Source organism: Bidens hawaiensis, unplaced genomic scaffold (genome assembly GCF_021521415.1).
Source record: "Bidens hawaiensis isolate Kalapana, Puna unplaced genomic scaffold, B.hawaiensis_p1.1 tig00034308_1, whole genome shotgun sequence".
In the NCBI taxonomy this organism is placed as follows: Eukaryota; Viridiplantae; Streptophyta; class Magnoliopsida; order Asterales; family Asteraceae; genus Bidens; species Bidens hawaiensis.
In genome coordinates, this window is record NW_027505316.1 from 168,155 (window position 1) to 186,648 (window position 18,494).

General features: G+C 34.0%; 1 protein-coding gene across 1 annotated transcript; it reads left to right on the forward strand.

The window, feature by feature from the left end:
- Nucleotides 1-4,116: 4,116 nt before the first annotated feature.
- Nucleotides 4,117-9,439, forward strand: LOC143612321 (protein JASON-like). Its single transcript, XM_077086338.1, has 7 exons — nt 4,117-4,248; nt 4,333-4,387; nt 5,068-5,162; nt 6,942-7,180; nt 7,690-8,389; nt 8,503-8,585; nt 9,337-9,439. Exons 1-7 carry the CDS (start codon nt 4,159-4,161, stop codon nt 9,437-9,439), a joined length of 1,365 nt encoding a protein of 454 aa, XP_076942453.1. The 5' UTR covers nt 4,117-4,158.
- The last annotated feature ends 9,055 nt before the right edge of the window (nt 9,440-18,494 follow it).

Sequence of the window (18,494 nt, forward strand, 5' to 3'; positions counted from 1 at the left end):
ACCATTGATTCATCACCACCACCACTATCGTAACTTGCCGGAAATAAGAGAAAACGACGAAGAAGACGACGTGATGCAGATATGTTGATGTTGGAAGACGACGGAGTTGATTCACCATGAAATGGAGGCTAGCATGAAGACAATGGTGGCCGGATATGTTGATGTTGGATGGTGAAGGCAACGGTGGCTGGACATGGTAATATTGGATGGTGAATACAACAGTGGGCGGAGATGGTGAATGCAACGGTGGTTGGAGATAGTGTAGCCGACGGTGGGCGGAGATGGTGATGTTGGATGTTGAAGGACGGAGATGGTGACGAAGATTGATCAGGGTTATTTCAAAGAAGTGAGGTGGTGGTGGTTGTGGTGGTGATGGTGAATTAATGGTTGGTAGAGATGAATTCAAACTTTTTCCAAATCTCACGGAGGAGATGATTTTCAAGGAAATAGTTTTGGTATCAAAACTCAAGGGCCAAACGGATTTGGCTTGAAATCTCAGGGGTCAGACAAATTTGGCTTGAAAATCTCATAGGTCAGATGGATTTGGCTTGAAATCTCACGGATTTGGCACAAACCCAAATGTCACGGATTGGATAGATTTGGCTTGAAATCTCAAGGGTCAATGGGACTATTTCTGGAATGTTAGATTTTCAATAATTTTTTTGAGAATCTCTCTCTTCTTTTGGATCATTTTCAGAATTTTCTCTTAATAACATCTATAGAATCAAGGAAAAAAAAATTAAAAGATAAAATAAAACTCTGATTTTTCTATAGGGACTTTAAATTAGGGTTTTTATATACAAACACCATCCCCATGGTGTGTGAATAAGGCTATACGATTCATATAGAGCCTATACGACTCGTATAGGCCTAACTTATTAACATGCGTACGGAGGTGACCGTGTGACAAGTTTTTGCAGTCTATACGAGCCGTATAGACCCTATACGAGTCGTATAGATATTCTTGTTCGTATTGACCATATACGAGCCGCACAAACCCTATATGAGCCGTATAGGATCTATACTGTCACACCCCGACCAATGAAGGCGAAAACGTCGAGGCGCGACATGATTGCTCATTGCACAATGACACTAAAAAGTTACAATATTTAAACAACTCATTTAAATCCATATCATCATAAATAACACAACAATTGTTCATACAAAATGCCAAATAGATAGATAAACAAATAACTTGTTCTTTTATTTTCTAATATCCTAAAGCCAAGATAATAAGTTTCTTCAAGTAATCCAATCAAGCTAACATCAAACATGTAACATTGCATAAAATAGAGTTTGTCAACACGAAGGTTGGTAAGCAATTTTCATAGTTTTGGACAATAAGTATATAGTATGAAATCCACAACTAGTATATGAAAACAATAAATAATAGCAACAATTTAGATAATAAAACCGTCAATAAGAATACATTGACGACAATAATGAAATCGTCAATAAGAATACATTGACGACACCTTTCTATATGGGGATACCATATATACTCGGAATTAACGTATGATCATACTTTGATGAGGTTACTCGCCTTAGCATTCAATAATTTGCACATAATCATGTAAAGCATATAACACCAAATCGAGCATTTATTTAAGTAAACATATACAATACGTATTGTGGTTTAAGACTCAAGTATAAATCATTTGAATTTGATTAAGTATGCAATGCCACCCCCAAAACGAAAGACGGAAAACGAGGGATGAAAAAGTACTCACATTAACAAGTAATTTGAAAGATAGTGTCGTGAATAATCGGAGAGATCGGTTTAACGAGCAAGACCTATATTAAACGGGTCTTGTGTTAGTAGGTAGTCTTGGAAGGGTTTAAAATAAAACACATGACAAATAAAGTAAATAAATAAAGTTTATGATTTAAAATGTAAATATTTGAGAAATTAAAGAAACGAGTTTTGTAAAATAAGTTTACTCGAAACCGGGTCTCGGTATTCTATTCATTAGTTTTTTTATTTTTTTTACTCATCCTATGTTAAGTAATAATGTGGGTTAAAATGCGATATTGCAAAATCCTTGGTTATAAGAATACCAAAACGAGGTTTAACGAGTGTTCGGGTTTGTCGGTTCGAGACTTGATAATTGACCAAGCTCACAGTTAACTTCCCAAAATAATAAATGTTATGAGATAACTCAATAAAATCAAAATAGACATAACCAAATATGTAAATCTATTGTGAAGAACCTTAACGTTCGTTAAGCGAGTATACGACCTTATCGGTTCGAACTTGTTATAAGATCAAGTTGGTTACCGACATGTCAGGTATGTTTAGAAATTAACTAAAATTGATTTAAAATATAATCTTGAAGAAAAATATGAGTTTTGGTGGCTAAAAACACACTTGTGTGTCTTAAGCGAGTGAACTCCGTTTAGTTCGGTTTTAGTTCGGTCCTTGACTCGGAATAAGACCGAGGATGGTTACCACATACCCAATTACCATGGAACTTGTAAAATAACTTATAAATAATAATACTCAAGTTTTACATTCAAAAAGTTAACAATAAAGCTTTTAAACAAAAGTTCGGTTTTTGGTTCGGTCCTTGATTCGGAATAAGACCGAGGATGGTTACCACATACCCAATTACCATGGAACTTGTAAAATAATAATACTCAAGTTTTACATTCAAAAAGTTAACAATAATGCTTTTAAACGAAAGTTCGGTTTTTGGTTCGGTTCTCAACTCGGGATGAAACCGAGGCTAGTCACCACATACCCAATACCATGGAACTTGACAAATATGAACAATAAACTAAAATATGTAGAATTTAAGCAAGTATAACAAGTTATATGGTTAGATTTGTTAAATATATAAACAAGGACTACAAAGTCCTCCATGTAACCTTGCCTTACTAGCCCGACATTTCAACCGGCCGAGACCGGAGAAATGAAAGACCGAAGGTAAACAAGGAGCGTATATTATATATATGTTGTAACATCAAGCTTTAAGTAGTGAGAAATTAGTTAAAATGAAAGATTAGCTTATGAAGAACAACCCTAGAATTCAAGAATTTGAGAGAGAAATGAAGAAATGAGCAAGCACAAATGAAAAAGATGGGTGTGTATATATAGGGTAAGTTGAATGGGTCTTTCATAAAGGGTGTTTCATGAAAATGGGTTGGTTATAGACTCAAGAAAGCACAAACTACAAATGGGTCCTTCAAGTCTCCATTTTGGTAGTTTTAGTCCCTGGAGTTCGTTTTGAGCGTTTTCGGGGAATTTTAAGAACCGAAAAGGGTGTTTTTTTTATCCAACAACTATAAAACAAATATTTAACATACAATTCATCATTTTGATAATATCGAAAGGTTCGGGATACAAAATGGGTCGGGTTTACATTAAGAATACAAGTATAAAATAACCCGAAATTGACAAATGTCACGTATACGACTCATATAGACAGCATGTCAGCCGTACTTTGCCCATATATTTATAATTATTTTATGGTCTATACGAGCCGTATAGATGGTATACGACCCGTACAGGCCAGGTATCAGTTTTTCTTGCTCCAAACATAATTATTTTTATGGCAGTTATATTTCAAAACCTTAGATAACTTACATGGGCGTCAACCAAAATGGATTGCATGATCACATATAAAAAACCGTTACCCAAAAACGCTCATGTTGTTCGTATGTTTTTATGTATATAGCAAAATTTAAATTACAGGTTTCTATTTTGTAAGCAACTCGGATGTTATTTTTAATATTTTGTAATTTAAAAAAAAATAAACTATACGAGTCAAACAGACTCTATACGAGTCGTATAGCCTAAACGGCTCGTATAGTGGCTATACGATGCAAATAAATGAAAATAACACTTTTAACAAAAAATGACTTGACACTATACTTATACGAGTCGTATAGACCCTCATGGTGTGTGAATAATCTTCTTGGTGTATTAATAACCTAAGCCAATTCAAATCACCCAAATATAAAATTGAGTTGGATTAAAAAAATCCTCATGTACGTGAAAAGTCAAACATGGTGGGGAAGAAGAGTAAAATTTAAAATTCTCAATTCCCTCGTATTTCTATTCTTCTTTCAAATTTCGAAAACCACTCGCTATGCTCAAACTCAAACATAATAATAACAAGAGCAGCTAGGGTTTCAAATCGGTTTCTTCACCGGACCATGGGCTGCTTCTTCGGCTGCTTCCGCGTTCGAGACGACCGCCGCACTCCGATTCACCTTCTCTCTCAACCGATCGCTTCAACTCCAAAGGTAAGATCTCCAGCTTAATTGTCAGGTTATGCAGGAATTAGTGAATTGCACGTGGTTTATGACTGTTTGATGTTATTCGTTCAGGATCCTGTTGTAGCTTCTGCTCGGAATCCGTTATCGTCGTTGCTACTTTTCGACGGTACGTGTTGCCAACTGTTACTCGCATACGTTCGTGTATTTGACCTAATTTCGTTGCTCTGTGTCAGATCGATGATATGTTTTTATTTAACGTGAATTATTTAGCTGAGTTAAGTAGGCGTTGTTAATTGTTACTAACTTACGTTCATATAATTGACCTAATTGCATACATTAGAGTGAATTTCGTTAATCTGTCTCAAATCGATGCTATGTTTTTGTTTAACGTGAATCAATTAGTTGAATTAAGCAGGTGTTGTTAATTGTTACTCTCATACGTTCATATATTTGACCTAATTGCATATATTAGCACAAATTACGTTTCTCTGTCTCAAATCGATGCTATGTTTCTGTTTAACGCGAATTAATTAGATGAATTAAGTAGATGTTGATAATTGTTACTCTCATACACTCATACGTTTATATACATTGACCTAATTCTGTTTATTAGAGTGGATTCCTTTACTCTGATTCAAATCAATGCTATGTTTCTGTTTATCACGAATTACTTAGTTGAGTTATTGTTGATTTAACTGAAGACATTAGGTGTTGTTAATTGTTACTCTCATACCTTCATATAATTGACCTGATTGCATATATTAGAGTGAATTCCGTTACGCTGATTCAAATCGATGCTATGTTATTGTTTAACATGATTAATTAGCTGAATTATTGTTAATTTAGCTGAAGATAGAGATCAATTGTCAGATAAGGATAGGCAACACAGTGTTGCAGGATCTGCTGCTTCTGATATCAATTTGCAGGAGTTGAAGGCTGAGGTAATTAATGACTAGGACTACCTTTCGTTTTCTTACATAATGGATTTAGAGCTGAATGTATGGTTGGTACATTTGTGTTGAACTAGAAGCTACACTTAGAAGGCCTTAGGTCACAATAGTCTTTTAACTTTTGTGAAGAATGATGTGTATGTTTTAGCTTCTATGTTTCAGTAAGATAAGCTTTAGTATCATGCTTTTATCTGTCCTTTTCTGATGATAGAACTTGATTTTCATTCCTTTTTAGAATTTGCTTACGCGATCTGCTTTTTTTACTTGTGGTACTTTTCATTTTGATTGCAAGTTTTTTTTCTGAAAACTATTGGTTCAAGTGATTTACTAGTTTTTTTTTCTCATATTTTGGAGATGGATTTTGTTGCTAACAATCTCTCTATGGTCACTTTTAACTTCTAAGTACAATAATAGGTGCCAAATTTGAAGTGTCAGGATTTTTTAGAATATATAGTTTGAGTTTATAAATGTATTAATTTTTTTCTGGGCCTAGTGAGCCTAACTGTATTATGGCATGGCTTATATTTTGAGAACTGCACACTTTATTATCTGAACTTCTGAAGTGTTTATATATGTTACACTATGCTACCTTGGTTTTGCTAATATATATTTAAGAATATTGCAATGTGAGTTGCGTTAAAAATAACTATTTAGACTGCACATGTTAAAGTTTCTCTAACATGAAGGAAAGGGAGAACACTTATAACTTACAAGGTGTATAGAACATCAAAATGTTAGAGATCATCACCCTCTTTTAGCATTTTCGAGTAAAATGACCAGAAGGAAACATATTGTAATGGAAGTGCAAATGTAAACAAAGGTGCAAAAGGAAATACTAACAGATTCTAGTTTTTTTTTTCCACAACAAAAAATGCCTCTTCCCCGTGAAAATCTTAAGAACTTTTCACTCGGGGTTTTTGTAGAATACAAATATACAGTGTTTTCAAATTTAAAATGTTTGCTTTGAAATTCTTCTGTTTGTCATTCAGCAATTACTACAAGATATAAAGATAATAACTGTGGTTCACATATTTTTTAAATTTTGCATTGTTGAGGGGCATTTTATTAGGTATTTGGTTAATAGTCAAATGTCAAACACTTCTGTTGAGTTACCTGCTAAGTCAAACATTGCAGCTTTTTGCGGTAGTGGGAGTATTCTTTTATCATAAAGCTTTTTATTAAGATAATATGCCAATTATAGGCATTTTATGTTTCTGGAAATACAGCCTTATCATTGTTCTCATGCCGTCATGATCAATTACAGTGCCAACTGCCAAGTTGAGAAGGAGCTATGGAGTGTAAATGGCAGAAGTAATTTCTGAAACAGTTTTAGAAACTTAACATAACAAAATGTCAAAATCATAGTTGAATCACACAAGCATAATACATCTTCTTTTTAGTGACAAGTTAAACTTAGGTAATGGTTAGTACTTAGTTGGTTGCTGACCTGATAAGAACACATCAATAGATCATAATCACAAACCTTTCACGTATTGCTCGACCACAACACAATGCATGAGTAATCAGTAATTTTCGAAAGCCTAATATTAAACTCATTTCAGTGTATAGGCGTGCAACTGATGAACATAATTTTGTTGCCTATATCATTTTACTCTACAGATGCCGAATTTATAACTCAAGTTTGAATCTTAGGTTTCAGAAATTAACTTAAAAAAATTTATTGCATCTTTAGCTTAATAGATATTACATAATGAAAAGGCAGGAGCTCTACTTTAACTGGCCACCTAACTAGGATTTGTATCTGTACAGGCTAAATTTCTTAAAGATTGTGGCACTTTACCGCATACTCCAGCAGAGATTCGGAACAATGAGAAACTGATATATTCAAAGTCTCAAAAAGGAAATACAGAATCTTCGACATATCATTCATGGCTTCAAGATGCTGGTATCGGAAAGGTCAAACTAGAAAAACAACCTGATTCGCAACCAGTCAAACTCTTTGAGGAATGGGAGAATGGTTCCTATACTTCGTCACATTCACCAGACAGGTAATTCCTATTTGGGCAAATAACTGAGAAGTCGTTAGTTTCTGATTCTGTGCAGTTCCATCAGTTGGTCAGTTATAATCAATTAATCAGTCAAAATTATCGTTAGTTTCTGGCTTTTGAAATGACCATGCTGCACTTATGTTTTGGGTATGATGGGCATGTTTGTAACCAGAGATAGCAAATTGGACATGCCAGACGGGTCGAATAATAGACAAAATGGCTTGGGTCTATCTAAGAAATTTCTTTTATTTAATCTTTTGAATTATATAAAGAAGTAATATGCTAAATATGATTACAAAACTATATTGTTGCATTATTAACATAACTTTATTTATTAAAGCCATTTTAGCAGTCTTATGCATGTTTGAAATCTATCCCTTTTAATCACTGCTTCCGAAATAAACATATTTATAACTTGCCACAAACAGAAAATTGACAGAGTTTGTGTGATGTTTATAACTTGTCACAAACAGAAAATTGACAGTTTGTGTGATGTTTTTGTTCTGTAGTTGTGTGACTGGTCATAGTTCAGAGAGGGTCAATTCCAGCTCAGCTCAGAAAGTCAAACATGATTTAGAAAACACTGACATCCATGCTGATCTGGCACAGTGCAGAAACAAGTCTGTTCGATTTGACTGCAACATTGATGCATCTCCATTTTCATTAAACAGTTCTTCTTCTGAAATTACTTGCCAAGAACCAAAACCATCTGAATATTCAAGTGATTACAGTGCTTCAAAACCTTCACCATACCCCGCCCCTCTCACCATAACCAATGACATGCAAACACCCGGCACTGTCTTCCCTTCATATTTACACAATAAAGAATATCAAAAGAATCCAAGGGTTAGATCTCAACCTGTGTCACCAGTGCTGACCCCTGTTGAAAACGCAGCTCAACTGAAGAAACTAGTGGATGAAAGTTTTAGCTCTGATTGCTACTCTACTCAAACAGAAGAACATTTTGAAAATGGAGAAAGTATATCCAGCAAAGAGTTGAATGTGGATACAAGTTTGTCATCATGGCTGCCACCTAAGCAGAAGACCAATCAAGTCGGCAACAACCGTTCATTTACTGGTAGGACTCCTGTGGACAGGCCTATACTGGGAATGGTTGCAGCTCACTGGAATGCCGATGAAGTTGTTGATTCTCCACCCAAGTGGTGGGATGGGAATGGAATCCCTAATTCAACTAACAAGTACAAAGAGGTAAAGTTGGTGGATTTATTTTATAGTTTGTTTTATAATTGCTGTTGCATAATAATATAAACAATGTGTGACTTGTTTTTCAATGGCAATTGGTTTTTATTTTGGTTTTGCAGGACCAGAAAGTGAGTTGGCATGCTACACCATTTGAGGAACGATTAGAGAAGGCTTTATCTGAGGACAGACTTATTGCTGAGAGGTATCATATACTTTGTGCAGCCTCCTTTATATTTCAAAATCAACGATATATATTTGTTGTGGGTGTTCATAAACTGTTGACACTGAATGAACCGTTTAAACCGAAGCAAGTTGGTTCATTTTGGCTGGTTTGGTCTAGAGTTGGTTTTCTGTGGTTTGGCAGTTTAACGGTTCAGTTGATGGTTTAGAACTGTTTAACCTTTTATTACATTGTTGAAGTACACATTTATGTATGCGTATTATATTCATATACAAGTTAACATTTTTGAAAAAGTAATTAGTTGGTTCAAACTCAAACACCGAAATAACCGAACTCAAACAAAAACCAATAGTTTGGTTTTATGTTTTCATAGAATACCAACTTTCGGTTTGGTTTTGTTTTTGCATGTAATTAAAGCCAAACTGAACCGAATGTATGAATTTTCATTTTTATTTGAATGTTAAGTAATTTATAAGAATTTAATAGATAGCATAACCCAAATATTTTACCCTAAATGTATATCAATCCATTAATCATTAATTAACAAAAATGTTTTGACTCAAATACATTGTTTTGGGCCAATGTTTTTCGGCCCAAGATTTTTAAGCTCAAATGGTAAACTGAAAAAATAAAAACCGAATAGTACTAAACTGAAAAGGTGAAAACCCAAAAAACCGAAACCAACTGGTTTTCAAAAACCTGACTGGAATTTCAATGTATTTCTTGAAAATTTTTGATTAATGAGTGACACTGAAAGGTTGATGGTAAGCAGGAAGCAACTTGGAACCAGACCACTGCGACGTGCAGACTTGAATGAAAAAGAGGACCATGAAGCGTCAAGCCATTTTGAACCTGGGTTGATCATGACTGCATGAAGATTAAGATGTAATACTTGTTGAGATTTCCATAATATAATGCATTATCCGCAATGTGGATTGTTTGGAGTGGTTGATTGTTTAAACTCTGGTACTTGGTTTTTTGTTTGACCAAGATATGTTATTGTCTGTAAGCTTGGTTGGTTTTAGACAACTAATGTATATATAAAAACCAAAACAGACTGGATCATTTGCAGTTGGTTGCAATGGAGCTTCAGCGTGTTTTTGTTGTTTTTTGTGTAATTTTAAGATAATATCTAAGTGCTCCTATAAAATATTTGGACCAAGAACTTTGATGTATCACGAGTCACCTTTTATCAACCCAATATCAACTTAGACCTGTATGTCATGAACATGGATTATGGCATCAAAAAATGATGAGCTATGTGGTGTTGTCAAAGATTTATTTTGAAGATGGTAATTGGGATGATGATAGGTGAGGAAGGCGATGGTTGATAAAGGCATTAGAAAAGATTTAGGTTGCGGTTGGATTAATGCATATAAAAAACACCAGACATGCGAGTTACACATATAATGCGCAGACTATGTACATAAACAATCATCAAACTAGGTTGCTCATTTGTTTTATAGTTTTGTAGCACCAATATATACATGTTTAGATAATATAATCTACATGTGTAGATTTATATACGTAAAAGAACAACTAAACTAATATTTTCATTTTTCGGGAATTTTATGAGATTTTGTGTGAAAACCACATATAATCATATAATGTTATTTTCTTTTATTATAAAACTTTTAAGAATTGAAAAATAAATGTTTCATTCTACGTTTTTTGTAACACATAGTGTCTTGTATTTGTATAGATCCATTTCAAACATATATATAAAGCAAATTGAGGTTCACTTTCATTAATTCGCCTATATGAAAAGTCACAAATTTAGTTCATCTTGGAAAGGACCATCATGTTTTAGAACACTCCTATCAACAAACACTTAGGTGTTGTTTGTTTTTGAAGACAAAAACTGTCTGCAATCAGATTTCATCTGATTTTATGTCCGCAACTGAAGATGTGGTCTGAAGGTCTGCAATCTGAAAATATAATACTGTTTGTTTTATAAGCTGGGTATCGTCTGCATAACCTGAAAATTAGTTATCTATCATACATATCACAATAGATAGAAATCATTTAACGTCTGTAGACTAGTAATATAGTTGGTGGTGGGCGGTGGACGGTGGTGGTGGCAGACGGTGGGTGATGGATGGTGATGGGGTGGTGGGTGGTGGACAGTAGGTGGTGGTGGTGGGTGGTGGTGGCGGATGGTGGGTGGTGGTGGTGATGGTCGGTGATGGTGGTAGGTGGTCGACGGTGTTGGTGGCGGATGGTAGGTGGGTGGTGGTAGTGGACGATGGTTGTGGCCGACGGGTGGTGGTGGTGGTGATGGATGGTGGTGGTGGGTGGTGGATAGTGTTGGTGCTGGTGGGTGGTGATGGCGGACGGTGGGTGGTGGTAGTGAATGATGGTTGTGGACGACGGGTGGGTGGGTGGTGGTGGTGGTGGTGGTGGTGATGGACGATGGTGGTGGGCGGTGGGTGGTGGCGGTGATGGACGGTGGTGGCGGTGGACGGTGGGTGGTGGTGGTGGACGGTGGTGGCGGCGCATGATGGGTGGTGGTGGTGTTGGACATTAGGTGTTGGTAGGATGTTAAATAATGTGAAGATATGTGAAGAAGTTGAACAATAGCTTCTTTTTTAAGAAATTAAAAATATACAAACAAACAGTCTTCAGAAGCTTATGTCTGCGCGCCCGCAGACATAAACCTTCAGCAGATGTTTTAACTCAAAAACAAACACAACCTTAGTGGTTTGTTTAATTATTTGAAAAAAAAAATAAAAATAGAAAATCAAACAAATGGACCTAACCGTTTGCATTACCAAACCAATTTATAAAAAATCTCACTGTCAGATGTCAACATATATGTGGCCTTCTTTTAATTTCTTTTGCTTTTTGTTTCACACGGAGTAGTTTCAACTATAATATTGATTTTTTCTATTAACTTTCAGTAATTAAGTTTTGATTACTAATTTGAAATCTATGTCCATCCAATTTGGGTGATTAGCTTGAAAGGAAAGATTAATTTCGCGCATCAATTCCAAATAATAATCAGATGGGGTTAGGTTCAAATAAGAAGTTTGATTTTCCTAAGAAGACTAGAAATGAAGATATTTTAGTCTAACACTTTAATATCAAAACTCACTTACTTTAATCTCAAAACCCACTTACATAAAACCCAATTATATCTTCACTAATCTCCTACAACCACCACCACTCCATCGCCCACCGCCACCACAACCGTCACCTACCGCCACCACCTCGCCGGAAAAGTCTATGGAATTTCACTGGAAAAGTCATCGGAAAGTCACCGGAAAACAATCCCTGAGAAATTTCGCCGGAAAAATCTCCGAAAAATTCACCTAAAGTCGCAGAAAAAAAGTCACCGGAAAACGGTCGCTGAAAAAACACAATGGAAAACACAACGAAAAACACAATGAAAAAAAAACCACAATGATAAAAACACAATAAAAAACACAATTATATAACACAATGCAAAAGACACAATGAAAAAAATACTATGAAAAAAAAAACACAATGAAAAATACTATTGTATAACACAATTTTGAACACAATTTGTAAATAACCCACTAATTTTTTTTCAATTTTTATATAACAACATGGTACTCATATAAAAAGATAAAAAAACACTCGTTATTATGGTGAATTTATTTTTCAATAAAAACGTCGTAAAAAAAGTTATGGACGTTTAAAAATGATGGGGGGAATTTGGCATGTGCCTTGCATGTGGAGAGAGAAAGTCAACAAATATGTTATTCTTTTTATACCCTTCCCTTATGTTCACACTTGATTTCCCCCTAAACTAATCTCAAGTCTCCATGTTCAAAATCAATAGACAGAATTACTTTCTATCCTTCCTACAAAAACTATACTTCCTATTATAACATAACCTTAATCAGATGATATAAAAAGACATCACTTTTGTTTGTCAGACCGTTTATGAAATGAGTTGTATTATTTAACCAATAGCCTAAGACTCTAAGACCACTTTTACTGATGACCTAATGAGAAGGTTGTAATACTATTTAAGAATTAAAAAAGAGATAAAATCCTTTTACAATTGGGTCACAACCCATCAACTCAATATATGATCAATTTAATATTCTTTTTTCTTTTCTTTCAAACAATTTGTTTTATATAGAATTTGATTTTTGTTTAATAATTCATGGTATTTAACTTTTTGAAAAAAATCTAAAAACACAATATTGTTTAGTTTATTTTTACAAACATTTCAATACAAAGTTTATTAAAAATGGAATACTTTTAAAAATATGTATTTTTTAATATGAGTATGTATGTTTTGTTTTGTTAAAATTTGTAAAAGTTTAAGGTTTGGGTTATTAGTTATAATAAATTTTTTAGAATAAATTAAAACCTAAATAAGATATATGTAATAAAAAATCTAGGCAGGTGCCCGCACGATGCAGTGGGTGTTTGAACACAGGCCCTGGTAATCACGTAACAGTTATGGGAGTTCATGGTTCGGTTTGAAACCTTACAGCCATTTAATCGGCCATCGGTTAGGTTCATAGTTGGTTTTTTTCTTTAACGCTCAGTTTCAATTTTCAACGCTTTAGTTTCTATTTTCGCTGATAAATAACCGTTAGTAACATTTTGGCTCGCATGTTTAACTTAAACCATCAAAACGTGCCTTCAACGCTCTTTTTTTAATTGAAACAAACTCCAACAATATCACACTCAAATTAAAGAGAATAAAATGCTTGTTTTTATGATGCAACCTTTTTAAATAAATATTAACGCATGATAAAGTTACGTCGGTTTAAAAATCACTGTGGAAGTTTGTTTAAAATTAAAATAAATAGTAATAAATGGTTAAAGATGAGGAGTCAAAATTGTAAGTATTATTTTAATTAATAAAGGTTGAAGGTAAAAAATTGTAAATATATTAAATGAACGTATGTAATTTATGCTTGAAAGTCCAATTTGCCCTTCTTTATCATGCTTTAAAGTTGTATCATGTGTTAGTTATATTGTAAATTACTTAAAACTAAATTGTCTTAATTTGCCCATCAGTCATCTATTATATATAGTATAGACTAGTTAGGTACCCATGTACAACACGGGTTTAACAAATTTAATTTTATAAGTTCAAAACATTCTAAATATCAATAATAAAAAGTCAGGGTAAAATTTGGGTGTTAACTAAGACAACCTAATTCACTGCAACGTGAAGTAAATGAACTTACCTTTGGCTGTAGAATTTTGATACCATTAACATCAATCGGCCGTAGAAATACTACATAAATTCTTTATGGGTTCTAACCTAGGCAAGAAAAGTATTTGTACAGTAGTGTAAGAAATATAGTAACTTTATCTTTAAAACCAAATAAAGAAACTGAAAATCTCAATTGTTGTTTCCAATTTCGACTAAAAAGAGGTACATTACAATTAAATATATTTTTTAATTGTGATGATCATAGTTGCATTTTATGTGAGAGTAATGAGAAATCGCTCGAGCACTTGTTAACCGGGTGTTTCATTTCTATGGCCGTTTGGAATGCGATTGGTTCATGGTGCAACATCCCTAGATCTTTTGTTTTCCATGTCAATGATTTGGTGGAAGTGCATAAGGTTTGTGGTGCGACGGGGAACAAGAGATTGATTATTCATGGCATTGTCATCATTACTTGTTGGAGGATTTGGCGGGCTAGGAATGAAAAGATTTTTTCGGGCAAGAACACTAAGGTGGTAGAAATGGTTGCGGATATAAAATCTTTAGGTTTTCTTTGGTACAAAAATAGATCTAAGATAGGGGTAGTGGATTGGAAAAGATGGTGTTTATTTGATGTAACGTGATTGTTGTTTTTGGTTTTTGGATTTCGGCGTCTTTCTCCGTCTTGGGGAGAGTCGTTGGTTGTGTTTGTTTTTAATGAAAGTCAATTTTCAAAAAAAAAATTAAATATATTTTTTACTAATAGATATAATGCCACTAACAAAGCATTATAATTAGTTGTATAATTCATTACATACATAATCATTTCATATACAAAAGGAACCTTCCTATTTCATTGACAGCAGCAACGTGATTTCCGTTTTAGCATAGAGGCCACCTATTTCAATTAGGAGAAAAAATAATGGATAAAATAGGTTGCACTTATGATTTGCTAACCTCGTTATCCGGTGTTATACGATACAAAATGGTTGTTGTTCCCTAAATAAAGACAAAGACAGAAGTACCCGTTGAAATAACAATATCCAAATCATCGTATTATCTTTTATTCATTTGTTTGTATAAGCTTTATGATGCGTAAAAAGGTCGTTGTAGCTAACGTCGAGCCTATTTATAACGATCATGTAGAAGAAGAGTGTTCATTATTTTGATATCATTACATGGTAAATTATGTGATTTAATATTAAATAGAAAATAATTTTAAAAAGAATGACCTTATTCTTAAGGAGTTAAAGTTCATAACACCAACTTTTGTTGTAGAACTCTGTTATGACACCAGAGGAACCACTTGAGCAAACACATTTAGGGGGTGCTTGTGATTGCTTATTTTAAGCAATTTATGACCGATTAATTAACTTTTGAAAGGTTAAAAAAGTGTTTGGTATTGTGTGTTATTGTGAGGGGATAAGTTAATAAGTTACAAAGTTATAATTATTAACTTATGAAAAAAGTTATAAAAAGGTAAAATAAGGAATTCCAAACACCCCCTTAGAAGCGAAAGCTTTTGCGTTTTCTGAAGGAAAAAATAATCCAAGTGAAAAATACCACATATAATAAAATATATAAGTTTGTTCATGAGAAGTAACAGTTACCATAAAAGGTTGAAGAATGCTCATTAGGACCAGTATAGCATCTGAAGCTGACTCATTACATGATGCTATACTTAAAGAAAGATCTACTGATCCACTCTGAAAAACAAACGTATATCAAATAGTCAGTTTCTATGTAAAATACTTGTTTAACAATATAAGAAAAAAATCAAATTGTTGATTTGTTAACAGAGCCACAGAGGTGTCATACTCAACAACATTAGAGCTCTATTTGAAGGCAAACTTTTCTAGAAATAAGATATATTCATGAAATTAGGTAAACAAAAACTAATCTAAACATTTAATGAGTTAATTGGTATTTTGGAAACTGTAATAATTTTTTGAGTACTAATCAGTTTATTTTTAAAGGATTACCTATAATTTTAAAAAATCTCCTTAATTAGATTAAAATGTCAACAAAATATGCAGTTAACATAAATAGTTGAAACTTGAAATTGAAAAAGAAAATACACCTTCACAAACCATTGAAGTCAATCATGATGGCTTCAGCCGCTTTTAGTGTGTTTTTTTAATGAAAATTTATGAAGATAAGGGAATTAGTAGCCACAGTAACGAAACCAGCTGAGCTAGCTCAGTTGGCCAGGCAAGTGATAAAAGACCCGGAAGTCCCGGGTTCGATCCTTGATGCCGACCGGATTTTTCCCAGAGCAAAAAAGCCTGTTGTGCCTTCGGACGGGGTGAGCAAACTGGGTTTTACCGGGAACGCCAAGCCAAACTTGGATGCCAGCGTGGATCCCGATAAGGTCAACATAGTCTGGCCCGAGTGGGGTGGTGGGGCCGTAATGCGGTCGTGATATCACTTAACTGAGAAAGTCACTGTTTGAAAAAAAAAAGTAGCCACAGTAACGATAGAAATGATTCATGATTGGGGCTAGTTTTGTGGTAAAACCTAAGGGGACTAATTCAGTTTTGATACTTTTAAAGTATACAAATGAAATGATTGAAATGAATGTTATTTTTATTAATTTGTATAGATGGTAAGAAAATTTGTATCAATTCTGAATTGGAAATTAGTATGCTTGACAATGAAAGTCAAATGTTAACTTTTAACTAAAATATAAAAATTATTTTTGGTACTTTATATTTCAAAATTGTTGTTATGAAACATGAACTTTCAAAAGTCAAAAGAATATTTAGTTGACCTAAATGGCCAAAACAACTTCTTTTGTTTTGCTGATATATGTGTTCTTGCCCAAACAAAGCAAAATTTAAATAATACTGATATATTTGTTTTGATCAAGTGAAACATTTTTTAACTTACGTTAGTTATTTGACTAATCTTTAACTGTCAACAACTTGTAGTTTGTGAGAAGTTGCAAATCATGGTTTTTTGGGTGTTTGGATATCGCTTAACATGAAGCTGAGCATCAATATTTAACTTCAAGAAACAAAAGTATATAAAACATTACTTCAAATACACGATTATTACTATTGAATTCGAGAATTTACCTGAATGGTTTGAGGAAACAACTTGTTTTGATTACCAATTGCTTCATCACGTTGACTGGACATAATCAGCTGCTTCAAGAAATATGTATGTATGCATATATTAATGAACAATACCAATTAGCCTAGAAGCCAAACATATAAAACTAACCCAAAAAGTACAATATATATATATGTTAACACATGAACGATATCCAGATCGACAAAAGTACCAACTTTTTTAAACTTAACTTACATTGGATAATGATGATCTTTTACTGATATGTTCATACCGCAAAACAATTAACAGAAGAAACCAAGTAGGCTTTGGCGAGGGGTTTGGGAAGATTTGGTAGCCGGTTAATAGTCAGCAACATTAAGTAGTCAGCGTACAATTGATTTAGGGTTTCCCAAACATTATGATGAATTTAATTGTTGGGGTTACAAAATCATATTCAGATTGGGTGACGGATTCGACCCGTCATTGTGAAAGGAGGAGTTTGTTGGAGGCGGGATTTGGAGAGGGAGAATAGAAGTAAACCTTTATTTTTTAAATTGTATATTAGTTTGGTTGGGTTACGGATAAAAGTGAAAAATTGTGTGGGGTTGGATTCGGATGTGTGAATGAAAGAGAGAGAGAGAAATTAGTTTTTGTATTCGAAGATGGGTTGAGTTGGGTTGTGAATAAAATTAGTCTAAGTAGGTGGTTGGGTGGGTGAACTTCTAAAACTTGTTTATTTATTTATTGAAAAACAAATAAGCAAATCAAAAGGCTCACCCAAACATCTCCTAAGAGCATCCAACATAAGGAGGTATAAAACGTGAGGTGCCACATCATAAAAATAATATTTTTTAAAAATATTGAAAACATACCAAACAAGAAAGTATAAAAACATACAAAAATATTGGCACATCATCACCACTTTTTACACTCAATCCCCTCACCTGTAAAAGGCTCCACTTCTATCTTATTTTTATTTTTATTCAAGAACTTTTTCTAAAAACAGGTTATAAAGTGAAGCGCACAATAGATAAAAGTTGATGACATCCCCCACTTGAGGTCTAATGGTAGGATGACTTGGGTAATAGTGAGGACCAAAGTTTGATCCTCACTTATGTCACTTTGAGTGGATATTGGCAATGATGAATTTGAGCTAGCGTTGCGAGGTTGCCAGTTCAGATCCCGAGTCCATCTGAGTTTTCATCCTACCATGTTTTTCGACATAGAGTTCTGCTCTTGTGGTGGCACAACGATTGTCAAGTGATAGCCGACGGTATGGTTTCATGAGGGTACGCCCAAGCCAAACTCTGAATCTAGCGTGTGCCCGATTAAAATAATATGGTCCCACTATGTAACGGGACTCTCCAAGTTGAAGAATGCTAAAGCCTAAACACAAAAATAAAGTCTCCTTTCTACAAAAAAAAAAATAATAATAATAATAATAATTGAAAATATTGATAACGTATAAACACCGAAAAACAACCGTGAAAATGTGGATGATCTAAAAATTTTCTGTGTCAAATTAAAAAAAAAAAAATACATACATAGAATAAAATGGTGATCCTGCAATAATAATAATAGTAAAACTAAAAAGCAAATCATTATGAGACGAAGGAGAGAGTAAGAAAAAAAGATTCGTTAGGTTACAATCTAGACTGACATCGTCGCTGTTCCGATTGCCACCGGCAAGTACCTAAAAAGCAACCACAACAGCAGCAGCCGACAGTATTAGT